This window comes from Coregonus lavaretus, assembly GCF_964263955.1.
Source record: "Coregonus lavaretus genome assembly, contig: HAP1_SCAFFOLD_1904, whole genome shotgun sequence".
Lineage (NCBI taxonomy): Eukaryota > Metazoa > Chordata > Actinopteri > Salmoniformes > Salmonidae > Coregonus > Coregonus lavaretus.
In genome coordinates, this window is record NW_028163281.1 from 28,651 (window position 1) to 46,951 (window position 18,301).

The following is an 18,301-nucleotide window of genomic DNA, read 5'->3' on the forward strand; positions in this document are numbered from 1 at the left end:
ACTTCCCCGGCTGGGGCGGGCTTCTTTTTTGTTGAAAAGAAAGACGGGGGTCTTAGGCCGTGTATTGATTACCGGGGACTCAACAAGATCACGGTTCGGAATCGATACCCCCTTCCTCTCATGGCCACTGCTTTTGAGCTGCTTCAAGGGGCTTCCATTTTTACTAAGCTGGATCTCCGCAATGCTTACCATCTCGTGCGGATCCGGCAAGGAGACGAATGGAAGACGGCGTTCAACACGCCCACGGGGCACTATGAATATCGGGTGATGCCGTTCGGGCTCACCAATGCCCCCGCAGTATTCCAAGCCCTGATTAATGATGTTCTCCGGGATATGCTTAATCTGTTCGTCTTCGTGTACCTGGACGATATCCTCATCTTCTCGAGGTCACTGAAGGAGCATGAGGGGCATGTTAGCCGGGTTCTCCAGAGGCTCCTTGACAATCACCTCTACGTTAAGCCTGAGAAGTGTGAATTTCATGTTTCTCAGACTCAGTTTCTCGGGTTTATTGTCACTCCCGGGCACCTAGAGATGGATCCCAAGAAGGTCAAGGCGGTCCACGATTGGCCCACACCTGCCACGGTCAAGGAGGTTCAACGGTTCATTGGCTTTTCTAACTTCTATCGGAAGTTCATCAAGAATTTCAGCTCGGTGGTAGCCCCCTTGACGACGCTTACCAAGGGAGGAGGGACCAAGATTCACTGGGGTCCGGAAGCAGCAGGGGCCTTCGAGGATCTCAAGCGCCGCTTCACTTCTGCTCCGATTCTGGTGACCCCTGACCCAGAAAGACCTTTCGTGGTGGAGGTGGACGCCTCAGAGGTGGGGGTGGGAGCCGTCCTGTCACAGAGGGGTGCGGATGGGAGATTACACCCTTGTGCCTTCATGTCTCGCCGCCTGTCTGAGGCCGAGCGCAACTACCACGTGGGGGATCTAGAGTTGCTTGCGGTAAAACTGGCCTTGGAGGAGTGGCGCCATTGGCTTGAGGGGGCTCAGCACCCTTTCCAGGTTCTCACGGACCACAAGAACCTGGAATATCTCCAACAGGCTAAGCGGATGAACCCTCGGCAAGCACGATGGTCCCTTTTCTTTAATCGATTCCAGTTCCTCCTGTCTTACCGACCTGGCACCAAGAACGTCAAGCCGGATGCCCTGTCTCGAGTCTATTCTCCCGAGGTACGAGAGAAGCCCTTGGCATCGATTATTCCGAGGTCTAGGATCGTCGCACCTCTTCAGTGGGAACTAGAAAGAGGGGTACGAGAAGCTCTTGTCCATGAGCCCGATCCAGGCGGTGGTCCTGCCGGTCGCCTGTACGTTCCTCTCTCTGTTCGGGCCCGCGTCTTGCAGTGGGGTCATGAGTCGCCCTTGACATGCCATCCAGGCAGTGCTCGCACACTGGAGTTCCTCCGACGGCGGTTTTGGTGGCCGTCCATCAAGAAGGACGTGCAGGTTTATGTTGAGGCCTGCCCTGTGTGCAACCAGGGAAAGTCGACACGCCAGCGACCCCAGGGACTGCTCCATCCCTTACCTGTTCCTCGAAGGCCATGGTCACACCTTTCTCTGGACTTTGTTACGGGACTTCCTCTATCCCAGGGCAACACCGTCATCCTAGTGGTGGTAGACCGTTTCTCTAAGGCTGCCCGGTTTATTCCCCTGCCCAAGCTGCCCTCGGCTAAGGAGACTGCTGAGCTCCTCATGAACCATGTCTTCCGGATATTTGGTATTCCCCTGGACGTGGTCTCTGACCGAGGTCCCCAATTCTCGTCCCGGTTTTGGGGGGCCTTCTGCAGGCTTGTTGGGGCCACAGCCAGCCTATCGTCGGGGTTCTATCCAGAGTCTAATGGTCAAACGGAACGGATTAATCAGGATCTGGAGACCACCCTGCGGTGTATGGCGGCCAGTAATCCCACGTCTTGGGCCACCTATATCATTTGGGCTGAATATGCCCACAACACCCTCCAGTCCTCAGCCACCGGATTGTCCCCCTTCGAATGCCAGTTCGGTTACAACCCTCCATTATTTCCAGAGGAGGAGGCGCAAGTTGGTGTTCCCTCGGCCCAGCGCTTTGTCCAACGCTGTAGGCGGACCTGGAAGAAGGCCAGGCGTGCCCTCCTTCGGACCTCCCAGAGATACCAAAGTCAGGCTAATCGCCACCGCCGGACGGCCCCTAGTTTCCGAGCTGGTCAGAGAGTTTGGTTGGCCACTAAGAACCTGCCCCTCCGGGTCGAGTCCAAGAAGCTTTCCCAGAGATACATCGGCCCTTTCCGCATTGCTAGAAAGGTTAACCCTGTGTCTTATCGTTTGGTTCTCCCTCGTTCCCTTAGAATTAACCCCACTTTCCATGTTTCACTTATTAAACCTGTCTTGTCTTCTCCCTTTGCCCCCCCACGCAGACCCCCGCCACCTCCCAGGATCATTGACGGCCAGCCAGCCTACACAGTCCGCCGGATACTGGACTCCCGGAGGGTCCAGAACTCTCTGCAGTATCTGGTGGACTGGGAGGGCTACGGGCCAGAGGAGCGCTCCTGGGTTCCAGCCAGGGACATCCTGGACCCAGGGTTGATCCGAGATTTTCGCACCCGGGGGCCAGGGTGTTCTGGAAGGAACGTCAGGAGTCGTTCCTAGAGGAGGGGGTCCTGTCAGCTTCCTGCTTCTCCTGTTTGTCTCCGGGCCTCTAGAGGTCAGCTGTGTTCCCCTCTGCCTTAGTTCTTCCTCGTGTGTCCTCATTAGTTTGATCCAGGTCACCTGTGCCTTGTTTTCCCTTTAGTATTTTAGCTGTGTGTTTTCCCCTTGTTTCTCACTTGGTTATTGCGTCCTGACTATGTGTCTCCTGCTTTGTCCCACCGTGTCTGTCCTAGTAAGCTGTTCGAAGTTATCTTTAGTTTGTTTTTCTCCCCTCGTGGAGTTGTTTTGTTTGGCCTCCTGTTTTGGAACATTAAATCAACTTACCTGGAGTATTGCCTTGGGTGTTTCATTTGGGTCCTACAACACCTCCTCTGTGGCTAAGGGGTAGTACCCCCAGCTTTCCACATCTGAGACCGGAGTTCTAGCCCGGCTTGTGACAGAAACCTACCAAAAAACAATTAGGAAACAACAAATTCAATCCATTCTAGACAACTTCCTGGACAAAATGTTCCACTGTAATAGTGAAGGTGTAAACTTGGCAGTAGAAAACCTAAACAGTATATTTGACCTCTCAGCTTCCCTATCAAATCTAAAAATCTCTAACAGAAAACCAAAGAAAAGTAATAACAGTGATAAATGGTTTGCTGAAGAATGCAAAAACCTAAGAAAGAAATTGAGAAACCTATCCAACCAAAAACATAGAGACCCAGAAAACCTGAGCCTACGCCTTCACTATGGTGAATCACTAAAACAATACAGAAATACACTACGGAAAAAGAAGGAACAGCATGTCAGAAATCAGCTCAATGTAATTGGAGAATCCATAGACTCTAACCACTTCTGGGAAAATTGGAAAACACTAAACAAACAACAACACGAAGAGCTATCTATCCAAAACAGAGATGTATGGGTAAACCACTTCTCCAATCTTTTTGGCCCTATAACAGAGAACAAACAGCAAAAAAATATACATGATCAAATGCAAATCTTAGAATCAACTATTAAAGACTACCAGAACCCACTGGATTCTCCAATTGCATTGAATGAACTACAGGACAAAATACAAACCCTCCAACCCAAAAAGTCCTGTGGTGTTGATGGTATCCTCAATGAAATTATAAAATATACAGACCACAAATTTCAATTAGCTATACTTAAACTCTTTAACATCATACTTAGCTCTGGCATCTTCCCCAATATTTGGAACCAAGGACTGATCACCCCACCACAAAAGTGGAGACAAATTTGACCCCAATAACTACCGTGGGATATGCGTCAACAGCAACCTTGGGAAAATCCTCTGCATTATCATTAACAGCAGACTAGTTCATTTCCTCAGTGAAAACAATGTACTGAGCAAATGTCAAATTGGCTTTTTACCAAATTACCGTACGACAGACCACGTATTCACCCTGCACACCCTAATTGACAAACAAACAAACCAAAACAAAGGCAAAGTCTTCTCATGCTTTGTTGATTTCAAAAAAAGCTTTTGACTCAATTTGGCATGAGGGTCTGCTATACAAATTGATGGAAAGTGGGGTTGGGGGAAAAACAAACGACATTATAAAATCCATGTACACAAACAACAAGTGTGCGGTTAAAATTGGCCAAAAACACACACATTTCTTTCCACAGGGCCGTGGGGTGAGACAGGGATGCAGTTTAAGCCCCAACCTCTTCAACATATCTATCAATGAATTGGCGAGGGCACTAGAACAGTCTGCAGCACCCGGCCTCACCCTACTAGAATCTGAAGTCAAATGTCTTCTGTTTGTTGATGATCTGGTGCTTCTGTCACCAACCAAGGAGGGCCTACAGCAGCACCTAGATCTTCTGCACAGATTCTGTCAGACCTGGGCCCTGACAGTAAATCTCAGTAAGACAAAAATAATGGTGTTCCAAAAAAGGTCCAGTTGCCAGGACCACAAATACAAATTCCATCTAGACACCGTTGCCCTAGAGCACACAAAAAACTATACATACCTCGGCCTAAACATCAGCGCCACAGGTAACTTCCACAAAGATGTGAACGATCTGAGAGACAAGGCAAGAAGGGCCTTCTATGCCATCAAAAGGAACATAAAATTTGACATACCAATTAGGATCTGGCTAAAAATACTTGAATCAGTTATAGAACCCATTGCCCTTTATGGTTCTGAGGTCTGGGGTCCGCTCACCAACCAAGAATTCACAAAATGGGACAAACACCAAATTGAGACTCTGCATGCAGAATTCTGCAAAAACATCCTCCGTGTACAACGTAAAACACCAAATAATGCATGCAGACCAGAATTAGGCCAATACCCGCTAATTATCAAAATCCAGAAAAGAGCCGTTAAATTCTATAACCACTTAAAAGGAAGCGATTCCCAAACCCTCCATAACAAAGCCATCACCTACAGAGAGATGAACTTGGAGAAGTGTCCCCTAAGTAAGCTTGTCCTGGGGCTCTGTTCACAAACACAAACAGACCCCACACAGCCCCAGGACAACAACAACAACAACACAACTAGACCCAACCAAATCATGAGAAAACAAAAAGAGAATTACTTGACACATTGGAAAGAACAAACAAAAAAACAGAGCAAACTAGAATGCTATTTGGCCCTAAACAGAGAGTACACAGTGGCAGAATACCTGAACACTGTGACTGACCCAAACTTAAGGAAAGCTTTGACTATGTACAGACTCAGTGAGCATAGCCTTGCTATTGAGAAAGGCCGCCGTAGGCAGACCTGGCTCTCAAGAGAAGACAGGTTATGTGCACACTGCCCACAAAATGAGGTGGAAACTGAGCTGCACTTCCTAACCTCCTGCCAAATGTATGACCATATTAGAGACACATATTTCCCTCAGATTACAGCGATCCACAAAGAATTCGAAAACAAACCCAATTTTGATAAACTCCCTTATCTACTGGGTGAAAAACCACAGTGTGCCATCACAGCTGCAAGATTTGTGACCTGTTGCCACAAGAAAAGGGCAACCAGTGAAGAACAAACACCATTGTAAATACAACCCATATTTATGTTTATTTATTTTCCCATTTGTACTTTAACTATTTGTACATTGTTACAACACTGTATATATACATAATATGACATTTGAAATGTCTTTATTCTTTTGAAACTTCTGAGTGTAATGTTTACTGTTAATATTTATTGTTTATTTCACTTTTGTTTACTATCTACTTCACTTGCTTTGGCAATGTTAACACACGTTTCCCATGCCAATAAAGCCCTTAAATTGAAATTGAAATTAAATTGAATTGAATTGAATTGAATTGAGAGAGAGAGAGAGAGAGAGAGAGAGAGAGAGAGAGAGAGAGAGAGAGAGAGAGAGAGAGAGAGAGAGAGAGAGAGAGAGAGAGAGAGAGAGAGAGAGAGAGAGAGATTCTACTACTGGGAGGGAGACACATTTGACCCTAACAATTACAGAGGTGTTTGTGTGAACAGTAACGTGGGGATGATTTATTACAAAACATATTTACACCCTACACACCCTGATAGATAAACATGTCCACCAAAATAATTCCAAAATGTACGCTTGCTTTTATCAACTTCCAAAAAGCTTTTGATTCTATTTGGCATACAGGACTGTTTTACAAAGTTATTGAAAGTGGTGTAGGGGGTAAAACATATGACATAATTAAATCAATGTATACTGGCAATACGTGGAGCATCAAAATTGGCAAGAGAAGAACATAATTCTTTAACCAGGGGCAGGGCCTTCGCCAGGGTTGCAATCTGAGCCCTGCACTCTTCAATATTTACATCAACGAATTGGCCACTATTCTAGAAAAATCCCCAGCCCCTGGAATTCTTCGCAGATGACCTATGCCTGCTGTCACCCACAGCACATGGCCTACAGCAGAGCCTGGACCTGCTAGAGCAGTACTGCCAGACCTGGGCCCTGGCAGTAAACCCCAAAAATACTAAAATAATGATTTTCCAGAGAAGATCTCAGGGAATTAGACCAAAGTTTACTGCACACACTACAATTACTTAGTTTTAAAAAATAAGTTCAACTGGACACCTTAATGATGCAGTGAATGAACTGAGAGAGAAAGCACGGAGGGCATTCTATGCCATTAAAAAACAAATTCAAATTGAAATACCTATTAAAATTAAGCTAAAACTAATTGAATGTGTCATTGAACCAATTGCACTTTATGGCAGCGAGGTGTGGGGTCCACTTGCAAAACAAGATTTCACCAAATGGGACAAACACCCCATTAAAACCCTGCATGCAGAGTTCTGTAAGATTCTCCTACATGTCCAGAGGAAAACTACAAACAATGCACGCAGGGCAGAATTAGGCCAATATCCACTAATAATACAAACTCAAAAAATAACAATTAAGTTTTGGAAACATCTAAAATACAGTGACCCCCTCTCATATCATTACCAAGCCCTGCAATGCCCTAAATCGACAGTACACCGTGGCTAACTATTTGACCATGGTTACTGATCAAAACCTTAGAAAAACCTTGACAAAGTACAGGCTCAGTGAGCACAGCCTTGCTATTGAGAAGGGTAGACACAGGAAAACCTGGCTCCCTGTAAAAGGCTGTGCAACCACTGCACCACAGCAGAACCTGAGACAGAGCTGCATTTCCTGACAAAATGTTGAAAATATAAAACAATTAGAGAGTGTCATTTCCCCAAATTTGAAACAGTTTTTCAAGGCTTCAAAGATCTCTCTGATGAGAATAGGCTACCCGTCCTGTTGGGGGAGGACACAGAGAGCTGTGGGTTGGCAGCGCACTACATTGCTGCCTGCCATAAGATGAGGGACAGTGTCTGACAGACCAACCAACCTGCACATGTCCTCTATATTGTTATTGTTCAATGGTTATTTTGATCCTTGGTTATTGTTGTTACTGTTGTCCCGTTGACAATATTGATGATGATTATTTTAATTATGTTAATAGTGTAAATATCCAAAGTAAGCTTTGGCAATATGTTCATTGTTACGTCATGCCAATAAATCAAATTTAATTTAATTTAATTGAGAGAGAGAGAGAGAGAGAGAGAGAGAGAGAGAGAGAGAGAGAGAGAGAGAGAGAGAGAGAGAGAGAGAGAGAACTACTCTACTACTGAGAGGGACAGAGAGAGTGAGGGGGGGTAGAGGGAGGGAGAGCGGGAGGGAGGGAGAGGTAGAGAGATGGGGGAATGGGAGAGAGAGATAGTTCATGCAGAGAGAGAGGGAGAATGGAGGGAGGTAAGGAAGGAGGGAGAGAAAGAGAGAAATGCAGGAGTTTGACACTATATATACTGCTACCATGCTACCATTCATCATGAGTAGGGCCAGCAGTTTTCCCTGTCACGTGATCAGGAAATGCTCCTGGCCCTTCCCAATAATTTAAAGTCATGGTAATGATAATCATATTATGTTGTCACTGTGCTCCTAGGTTCCGTGGTGGTCTGGATGTATCTCATGGTCAGACAGGCTCTGAGTCCATCTACACCGTCTTCAGACAGAGAGAGATGATGTTCCACGTCTCCACTAAACTACCCTTCACTGAGGGAGATGTACAACAGGTACTGAACAAGCTACACCACACACAACATAATAACAGTGGTTACAGTATGTGTTTTGTGTGTGTGTGTGTGTGTCACTCATAAACACACTCTGTTTCCTCATCCCTCTCACCCCACACCATTCCTGTACATTTTGTCTCCAATAATTGTGATTAATTATACTGAATAACATACAGTCAAAACAGTCCTAAGGTGTTTACAAAACACTATGCTCTTGTCCCTCAGCTCCAGAGGAAGAGGCACATAGGAAATGACATCGTGGCGGCGGTCTTCCAGGAAGACGCCACGCCCTTTGTGCCTGACATGATCGCTTCCAACTTCCTCCATGCGTATGTGCTGGTGCAGGTGGAGAGCCCTGGTACTGAACACACTACATACAAGGTCAGTACTATAGCCTACTATGAACCTAACAGGCTCACCATGTGATATTTGCAAAGCCGTTTTTATTTATTTATTACGGAGTGGGCCTTTAAGGCATGGATATTATGTAACCTTTGTGAAATGGCTAGCTAGTTAGCGGTGCGCGCTAGTAGCGTTTCAATCGGTGACGTCACTCGCTCTGAGACCTTGAAGTAGTTGTTTGCCTTGCTCTGCAAGGACCGCTGTTTTTGTGGAGCGATAGGTAACGATGCATCGAGGGTCACCGTTGTCGATGTGTGCAGAGGGTCCCTGGTTCTAGCCCAGGTTGGGGCGAGGAGAGGGACGGAAGAAATACTGTTAGAATGACATAAGCCAGACTCTACACAGTAAATGGTGACATTAATTGCTTTGTGTCGGCAGTGTCTGTTACAGCAAGGGAGGATGTACCTCCGTTTGGTCCACCACTCCCCAATCCAGCGGTCTTCAAGAAGGTAAGTAAGAGAGAGAGAATTACAGAGAGAGAGAGAAAGAGAGAGAGATGGAAGGAGAGGGATAAGGATACATAGAGAGTGAGAGATGGAGGGAGAGTTAAAGTTTCCCACAGTTATTTACAGTGATGATGAAGTTTGATGATAAACCTGCCATCATACAGTTTATTCATTAAGTATTCATACTGCTTGCTTTATTCCACATGTTGTTGTGTTACAGCCTGAATTAAAAATTGATACAATTATATTTTTTCACACCCATCTATCTTCAAACAATACCCCATGACAAAGTGAAAACATGTTTTATTTTTTTTGCAAATGTATTGAAAATGAAATACAGAAATATCTCATTTACATAAGTATTCACACCCCTGAGTCAATACATGTTAGAATCACCTTTAGCAGCGATTACAGCTGTGAGTCTTTCAGGGTAAGTCTCTAAAGGCTTTGCACACCTGGATTGTACAATATTTGCACATTATTCTTCTTCAAGCTCTGTTAAGGTGGTTGTTGATCATTGCTAGACAGCCATTTTCAAGTCTTGCCATAGATTTTCACACCGTTTTAAGTCAAATCTGTAACTAGGCCACTCAGGAACATTCAGTGTCGTCTTGGTAAGCAACTCCAGTGTATATTTTGCCTTGTGATTTAGGTTATTGTCCTGCTAAAAGGTCAATTTGTTTCCCAGTGTCTGTTGGAAAGCAGATTTTGTTTTGTTTTTACTCCCTAGTCCTTGCCGATGACAATCATACACATAACATGATGCAGCCACCACCATGCTTGAAAATATGAAGAGTGGTACTCAGTGATGTGTTGTGTTGGATTTGCCCCAAACATAACACTTTGTATTCAGAACAAAAAGTGAATTGCTTTGCCACATTTGTTGCAGTTTTACTTTAGTGCCTTGTTGCAAACAGGATGCATGTTTTGGAATATTTCTATTCTGTACAGGCTTCCTTAGTATTGTGGAGTAACTACAATGTTGTTAACATCCTTTTCTCCTATCACAGCCATTAAACTCTGTAACTGTTTTAAAGTCACCATTGGCCTCATGGTGAAATCATTGAGCGGTTTCCTTCCTCTCCGGCAATTGAGTTGGGAAGGACACTTGTATCTTTGTACTGACTAGGTATATTGATACACCATCAAAAGTGTAATTAATAACTTCACCATCCTCAAACGGATATTCAATGTCTGCTTTTTTTTTTTACCCATCTACCAATAGGCGCCCTTCTTTGCGAGGAATTCAAAAACCTCCCTGGTCTTTGTGGTTGAATCTGTGTTTGAAATTGACTGCTCGACTGAGGGACCTTACAGATAATTGTATGTGTGGGTACAGAGATGAGGTAGTCATTCAAAAATCATGTTAAACACTATTATTGCACACAGAGTGAGTCCATGCAACTTACTATGTGACTTGTTAAGCACATTTTTACTCCTGAACTTATTTAGACTTGCCATAACAAAGGGGTTGAATACTTATTAACTCAAGACATTTCAGCTTTTCATTTTGAAATTAATTCTAAAAACATAATTCCATTTTGACATTATGGGGTATTTTGTGTATAGGCCAGTGACACAAAATCTCAATTTAATCCATTTTTAATTCAGGCTGTAACACAACAAAATGTGGAAAAAGTCAAGGGGTGTGAATACCTTCTGAAGGCACTGTATCAGTCCTTTTCATCCCATCGACTCCAGACGACCAGATGATGATGAGTATGGTGCTGATGAAAGTCACCTCTCCTCCTTCCCCCTCTCCTTCCCCCTCTCCTCTCTCCCCAGGGTCCTGAGTTTCGCGACTTCCTGCTGACAAAGCTGATCAATGCGGAGAATGCCTGCTACAAGTCTGACAAGTTTGCCAAGCTAGAGGTGAGAGGGGCAGATGACTCGAGACACCCTGGATGTGTTGTTCAATCTCTTTCATCTATCTCAGTCAACTCCACTACTGCTTCTTAAATGATACATGGTGGTGTTGTTTTTTGTGTGTGTGTGTTTGCTTCTGTGCATCTGTATACGTCTGTGTGTGTCTCTATGGATCTGTGTGTGCATGTGTCTGTGCGTGCGTGTGTCTAGGGGCGGACGCGAGCTGCGCTGCTGGATAACCTTCACGATGAGCTCCACAGACAGACCCAGGTTACTCTGGGGCTAAGCCAGGCTGGGGAGGAGGACAAGCTGGAGAATGAGGGCCATGGGGGACTGCTGGAGTCCTTCAAGGTGACTCTTTAACACCGTTTTTCACCTCATCATCTGAGGCCATGTCTGAACCTGTCTGAACCTGTCCCACACAATCTCTTTCACCTATCTAGTTGTCTACTGATGTTGTATCTCTCTCTCTCTCTCTCTCTCTCTCTCTCTCTCTCTCTCTCTCTCTCTCTCTCTCTCTCCTCTCTCTCTCTCTCTCTCTCTCTCTCTCTCTCTCTCTCTCTCTCTTCTCTCTCTCTCTCTCTCTCTCTCTCTGTGTCTCTCTCTCTGTGTCTCTCTCTCTTCTCTCTCTGTGTGTCTCTCTCTCTCTGTGTCTCTCTCTGTGTCTCTTGGTGTCTCTCTCTCTCTCTCTCTCTCTTTGTGTCTCTCTCTCGCTCTCTCTCTCTCTCTCTCTTCTCTCTCTCTCTCTCTCTCTGTCTCTCTCTCTCTCTCTCTCTCTCTCTCTCTCTCTCTCTCTCTCTCTCTCTCTCTCTCTCTCTCTCTCTCTCTCTCTCTCTCTCTCTCTCTCTCTCTCTCTCTCTCTCTCTCTCTCTCTCTCTTCCCTCCTCCAACCACGCTGCTGTTGATTGAGATTATTGTACCACCTTACCCGTCTCTCTCCATCTCTCTCTCCCTCTCTCCCTGTCTGACCTTATGGTGTCTCATTGTCTTTTCACAGGCAGTGTGGAGGTGTGTGTTGCATGCCACTCATTCAACCACTGGGGGTGCTGTGCTCATCGCTCCAACAGCAGTCACTGTTTATTACCTGTCGTCGCAGATACTTTATTATACTGATTGAGAATCAGAACAAAGCATATCCCATATTGAAAGCATCTCCAAACATTGAAACACTCAATAAACACGGTTCATGTGGTTTTGTTTGTTGTGTTTTATGCCCTCGAGACTAACGTTGAAACACACGGTCTGTGTCTCCCTTAGTCTAACCTACTAGTGATGACATGTTATCATAAGGCTTCTTATGATTTTCTTTACAATTTAAGTGAACTAAAATAGTAGCCTAGTACACAGTGCATCATTATCAGTAATATTCAGTGTTGGGGAAGCTACTCTGAAAATATAGTGTACCAAGCTAACAATTACTTCACATTGGAAGAAGTTAAGCTACACTAAAGATAATGTTACGAAAGTTCTAGTTTACTTAACTAAAGTTACTTTAAAAAGTAGTTCAATACATCCAAACTACTTTGTGATACATTATCATAGCTAAATCTGAAATGTCATAGACTACAAATTGATCACTCTGGAGTCAGATGTTAACAGAATGTGTAATTTAGCCTATTAAACACGTTTCAACTGAGAATTAGGCAGGTCTGATGCCGAAAAAGAAAGGAAATTATTTTCTACTTCACCCATATTTTCTTTTCTTTTTGCAAAAAAAATAGTGTGTATTTCCTCACGTAAAACACTACTGAAAACATTACCTAGATCAGAGTTTAGTTCAACTACCACCAAGCTACTGCAAAATGTAGTTCACTATTCCCCAACACTGGTAATATTACAGTCATATCTCTCAGTATCCATGCACTGCACTCCTTATTTCTCTGTGTAGGAGAAGTGCACTCTCTGCTGACAGTATATCGTAATAGCAGGTTTGATCTTTCCCATGAACATATCTAATTTGATCAATATCAGAGACATTCATTTTACCCAACCACATTATAAATAGAATACAATAAAATCATCTATAAAACACACCGAATCTTGCGTAATTTGGTCATATGCTCGATGTTTACATAGTCTGTCCACGAGAGTTTAATACACACCACACTCAAAGAGCTTTGGAAATTGATGAGTACACAGTAATGAGTATAGTTGCAGGATGCGGTATGTAGCCCAGTGGCTTAGGAGTTGGACCGGTTCGAATCCCGAGCCAGGTGCTGGAAAAAATGGGGTGAATTGATCTGGCAACTGGAGGGCTGCTGGGTTCACATCCTAAAGACGTTCCCCTACAGTTGGGCCCTTAAGCAAGACCCCTTTACCCCACAACATGCTCTCCATCCAGGGGCACTGTGCTTGTCTCAACTGTGTGCTGAGACAATTACTGTCCTCTTTTCTCTCGCACTCCACACCGCTCCCTTTTAACCCACTCTCTCCTCTGTCCCTGTCCCCTAGCGTGCGATGCGCGTCCGGAGTCACTCCATGGAGACCATGGTGGGGTCACACCGTCACCGGAGTCCAGGGGTGGGAGGGGGGTTCCCGGCCAGCTTGAGTGGAGGGGGGATGCCACAGAGCACCGAGTGCACAAAGAGTACCTTCACGGTGAGCAGGGGGGAGAGGGTGGAGGGGGAGGAGCACTGATGTAATTTCAACTGTTTTATATGTGAAGGGTAGTGGTCCATCAGAATGTAGCCAAAATATGCCTTAATTGAGCTCTATCAGCCTCCTAATGCTGTGTATTGCCTGCTTGTTAATGGTATTGACTGTGTGTCTCTCTCTCCAGCCACCAGTGCTGTCAGCCAAGTCTCCCCTAAAGAGTCCAGTGAAGCGTCGATCAGGCCTCTTCCCTCGCCTCCACTCCAGCACAGAGAGCCCCTCGGACAGACACACACGCAGGTCAGCAGGCTTTCCATAGCCTGGTCCCAGATCTGTTTGTGCTGTTTTGTTAATGACCATAGGAGTTGGCAAGACATCACAAACAGATCTGGGACCAGACTGTGCATTCAGTTCATAATACTAAAGATTGTGTTATGTCATTGTGCATTTGTTTTATCTGCTAACTTGGTCTGTATGTTGTTGTAGTGACCAAAAGACCCCAGACATCTGCCCGCTCGGCCAGGAAGGGAGATCAGAGACGTCGTCCAACCCCAGCTCGCCAGAGATCTGCCCCAACAAGGAGAGGTGAGATGAACTACACACAAAATACTGAACATGAACACACATGGTGTGCATGACGTGTGAACTCCTGAGTGGCGCAGTGGTCTGAGGCATTGCATCGCAGTGCTAACTGTGCCACTAGAGATCCTGGTTCGAATCCAGGCTCTGTCGCAGCCGGCCGCGACCGGGAGACTCATGGGCGGCGCACAATTGGCCCAGCGTCGTCCAGGGTAGGGGAGGGAATGGCCGGCAGGGATGTAGCTCAGTTGATAGAGCATGGCGTTTGCAACGCCAGGGTTGTGGGTTCGATTCCCACGGGGGGCCAGTATAAAAAGATATGTATTCACTAACTGTAAGTTGCTCTGGATAAGAGCGTCTGCTAAAATGTAAATGTAAAAATGTGTGCATATGCTTTGTAAACCTCTCCTCCCCTCTTTTCTTCTCCTCTCCTCTAATGCTGTTCCTCTCCCTCCTGTCACCAGGCCGTTCCTCAAGCTGAAGGACTGCAGCAGCAGACCCAACATCTCCCGCTCATCCTCCAGTACCAGCAGCTTCAGCAGCACCACCGGGGAGGGAGAGGCCCTGGAAGAGCTTGACACTGTGAGGGCCCGCAGCACTGGGGAGATAGGGGGCTGGGGAGGGGGAGGCCCTGGAGGCATTGTGCTGGTGGCATATGGAGGATGGACAGAGGGTTGGGGGATAGGGAGTAGGGAGGCAGTGGGACAGGTGGCTGTAGAACAGAGGGGTAGGGGAGTGAGGTGTGTTGAGGTGGGCTTGGGTGGGCCAAAGCATTTGGATCAGGACTGGCAGGGTGCTTCTGGCACATAATTGGGCAGACCATAGGCCTGTGGTGCTCAGAAGTTGTGGGATCCAAAATGATTAACTGTATAAGGACCATGTTTGTTTTATCATTAACTGCATGAAGGCATCAACAAATTACACATTTGGAATGATTTGAAATGATTTGGCAGTACTGAGAGAATAAATAGAGATGATGCAATATCATGACAACTGGTGATTAAGTCAATTATGGTTTCTGTCACTCTCTTTGGATCATATTGTGTTGGATGTCAATCACGCACGCTTGGCAAAGGATGAGAATTATTGTATCATACACACATTACACATTACACACATCAGTGTTTACATAAAAAAATTAAATGTTGTTCAACAGTTCACAGCTCAGTTTACCGTTTTGCTGTTGAACAGAACTCAGTTAACCTAAGGCTGGAATGTGTGTGCCCCTCTGGAGCAGTTTGGGGGTTAAGTTCCTTGCTCAAGAGCACAACGGCAGCACAGTGCTGAAAACCGACCATCTGTAATAATTCTAGCTGAAGCCTTGAGTTAGTAGCCGTAGTCTGTAGTGTGTGTGACAGTAGAATGATAAAAATTGATGACTACCCTAGCCCTGACCTGCTCCTCCTCCTCTTCCTCTTCTCCCTCCTCTTCATCCTTGTGGTCCTCTGTAGCTCAGCTGGTAGAGCACGGCGCTTGTAACGCCAAGGTAGTGGGTTCGATCCCCGGGACCACCCATACACAAAAAATGTATGCATGCATGACTGTAAGTCGCTTTGGATAAAAGCGTCTGCTAAATGGCATATTATTATTATCCTTCCCTCTTCCTCTTCCTCCTCCTCCTCTTCGTCTCCCAGGGAATCCACCCGTCCATAGCCTCCTCGTCCGTGTTCAGCCCCTACCCTTCCCTCAGCGTGGAGAGCCAAGGCTCGGCCACCCCCCTCATCATGTGTCGCAGTCCCACAGGTAAACACCCAACACTGATACACTACACTTACAGTTGAAGTCGGAAGTTTACATACACTTCGGTTGGAGTCATTAAAACTCGTTTTTCAACCACTCCACAAATTTCTTGTTAACAAACTATAGTTTTGGCAAGTCGGTTAGGACATCTACTTTGTGCATGACACAAGTAATTTTTCCAACAATTGTTTACAGACAGATTATTTCACTTATAATTCACTGTATCACAATTCCAGTGGGTCAGAAGTTTACATACACTAAGTTGACTGTGCCTTTAAACAGCTTGGAAAATTCCAGAAAATGATGTCATGGCTTTAGAAGCTTCGGCTCATTGACATCATTTGATTCAATTGGAGGTGTACCTGTGGATGTATTTCAAGGCCTACCTTCAAACTCAGTGCCTCTTTGCTTGACATCATGGGAAAATCTAAAGAAATCAGCCAAGACCTCAGAAAAAAAATTGTAGACCTCCACAAGTCTGGTTCATCCTTGGGAACAATTTCCAAACGCCTGAAGGTACCACGTTCATCTGTACAAACAATAGTACGCAAGTATAAACACCATGGGACCACGCAGCCGTCATACCACTCAGGAAGGAGACATTTTATGTCTCCTAGAGATGAACGTACTTTGGTGCGAAAAGTGCAAATCAATCCCAGAACAACAGCAAAGGACCTTGTGAAGATGCTGGAGGAAACAGGTACAAAAGTATCTATATCCACAGTAAAATTAGTCATATATCGACATAACCTGAAAGACCGCTCCGCAAGGAAGAAGCCACTGCTCCAAAACCGCCATAAAAAAGCCAGACTACGGTTTGCAACTGCACATGGGGATAAAGATTGTACTTTTTTGAGAAATGTCCTCTGGTCTGATGAAACAAAAATACAACTGTTCAAATCAAATGTATTTGTCACATACACGTGTTTAGCAGATGTTAAAGCGAGTGTAGCGAAATGCTTGTGCTTCTAGCTACGACAGTGCAGTAATATCTAACAAGTAATATCTAACAATTTCACAACAATTACCCAATACACACAAAACTAGTAAGGAATGGGATTTAAGAATATATACATATATGGACAAGCAATGACAGAGTGGCATGGACTAAGATACAGTAGAATATTATAGAATAGAATGCAGTATATACATATGAGATGAGTAGTGCAAGATATGTAAACATTATTAAAGTGACTAGTGTTCAATTTCTTAAAGTGGCCAGTGATTTCAATAGGCAGCAGCAGCCTCTAATATGCTAGTGATGGCTGTTTAACAGTCTGATGGCCTTGAGAAAGAAGCTGTTTTTCATTCTCTCGGTCCCAGCTTTGATGCACCTGTACTGACCTCACCTTCTGGATGATAGCGGGGTGAACAGGCAGTGGCTGTCACGCCCTGGCTCTGGGGACTCTTAAATGTTGAGCCAGGGTGTGTAGTGTCTATGTTTTGTTTTCTATGTGTTTCTTTCTAGATCGTTTATTTCTATGTTGGCCAGGGTGGTTCCCAATTAGAGACAGCTGTGGCTCGTTGTCTCTGATTGGGAACCATACTTAGGCAGCCTGTTTTGCACTTGTCATTTGTGGTATCTTACATTTACATTTTAGTCATTTAGCAGACGCTCTTATCCAGAGCGACTTACAGGAGCAATTAGGGTTAAGTGCCTTGCTCAGGGGCACATCGACAGATTTTTCACCTAGTCGGCTCGGGGATTAGAACCAGCGACCTATCGGTTACTGGCACAACGCTCTTACCCACTAAGCTACCTGCCGCCCCATCTTGTTCCGGAGAGGTTTGTGTTTTGTTAACGTTAGGACTTCACGTATCGTTTTGTTGTTTTGTTGTAGTGTATAAGTACTCATTAAAAGATGTATGCATATCACGCTGCGCCTTGGTCCGGTTCTTATGATGATCGTGACAGAAGATCCCACCAAATATGGACCAAGCAGCGTGTCCAGGAGCAAACGCCGGAGGTAACGCTAGTGGATGTCCTCCACGGTTGGGGGAAGATCACCGAGGAGGAGGCAGTCCGCTACCGGAGGGCGATGAGGGAGGATGCCCAGGCAGGAGAGGAGAAGCGGCGCCAACCGGGCCGTCGTCGGACAGGCGAGAGGCAACCCCAATAATTTTTTTGGGGGGGGCACACGGCATGGACGACGGGGCTGCTGGAGGCAGCTACAGGGCGAGTTTGTGGACTAGGAGAGGAGGCCACCAGGTTACGGGGGCCATTGGTCATGAGGGAGAAGGAGAGTGTGGAGGCACGGCGAGAGGAACTGAGTAGGCAGCAGAGGGAGCGGAGGTTTATGAGGAAACCCAGTCCCGCTCCTCGCACCAAGCAAGTGGTGTGTGTTACCAGTCCGGTCCGGCCCGTTCCTGATTCCCGCACAAGGCCAGTGGTGTGTGTTCCCAGTACGGTCAGGCCCGCTCCTGCTCCCCGCACTAAGTTAGTGGTGCGTGTTCCCAGTACGGCCCAACCCGTTCCTGCTCCCCGCACTAAGTTAGTGGTGCGTGTTC

The 18,301-nt window shown here is 45.7% G+C and overlaps 1 protein-coding gene across 3 annotated transcripts in view; it reads left to right on the forward strand.

Moving 5' to 3' along the window:
- The window catches only part of LOC311118328 (rap1 GTPase-activating protein 2-like), a 40,905-nt gene that overhangs the window by 19,413 nt on the left and 3,191 nt on the right, over window positions 1-18,301 (forward strand). For 2 of the 3 annotated variants that reach the window (XM_084193139.1, XM_084193140.1), the window contains 10 exons: window positions 8,039-8,168; window positions 8,394-8,553; window positions 8,949-9,019; window positions 10,802-10,888; window positions 11,093-11,233; window positions 13,334-13,480; window positions 13,662-13,774; window positions 13,961-14,059; window positions 14,518-14,635; window positions 15,688-15,796. In XM_084193139.1, coding sequence (XP_084049265.1) covers window positions 8,039-8,168; window positions 8,394-8,553; window positions 8,949-9,019; window positions 10,802-10,888; window positions 11,093-11,233; window positions 13,334-13,480; window positions 13,662-13,774; window positions 13,961-14,059; window positions 14,518-14,635; window positions 15,688-15,796 — 1,175 coding nt within the window. Of the gene's footprint in view, window positions 1-8,038; window positions 8,169-8,393; window positions 8,554-8,948; window positions 9,020-10,801; window positions 10,889-11,092; window positions 11,234-11,879; window positions 12,074-13,333; window positions 13,481-13,661; window positions 13,775-13,960; window positions 14,060-14,517; window positions 14,636-15,687; window positions 15,797-18,301 lie in introns of those variants that run through there. The other variant, XM_084193141.1, reaches the window with a different exon arrangement.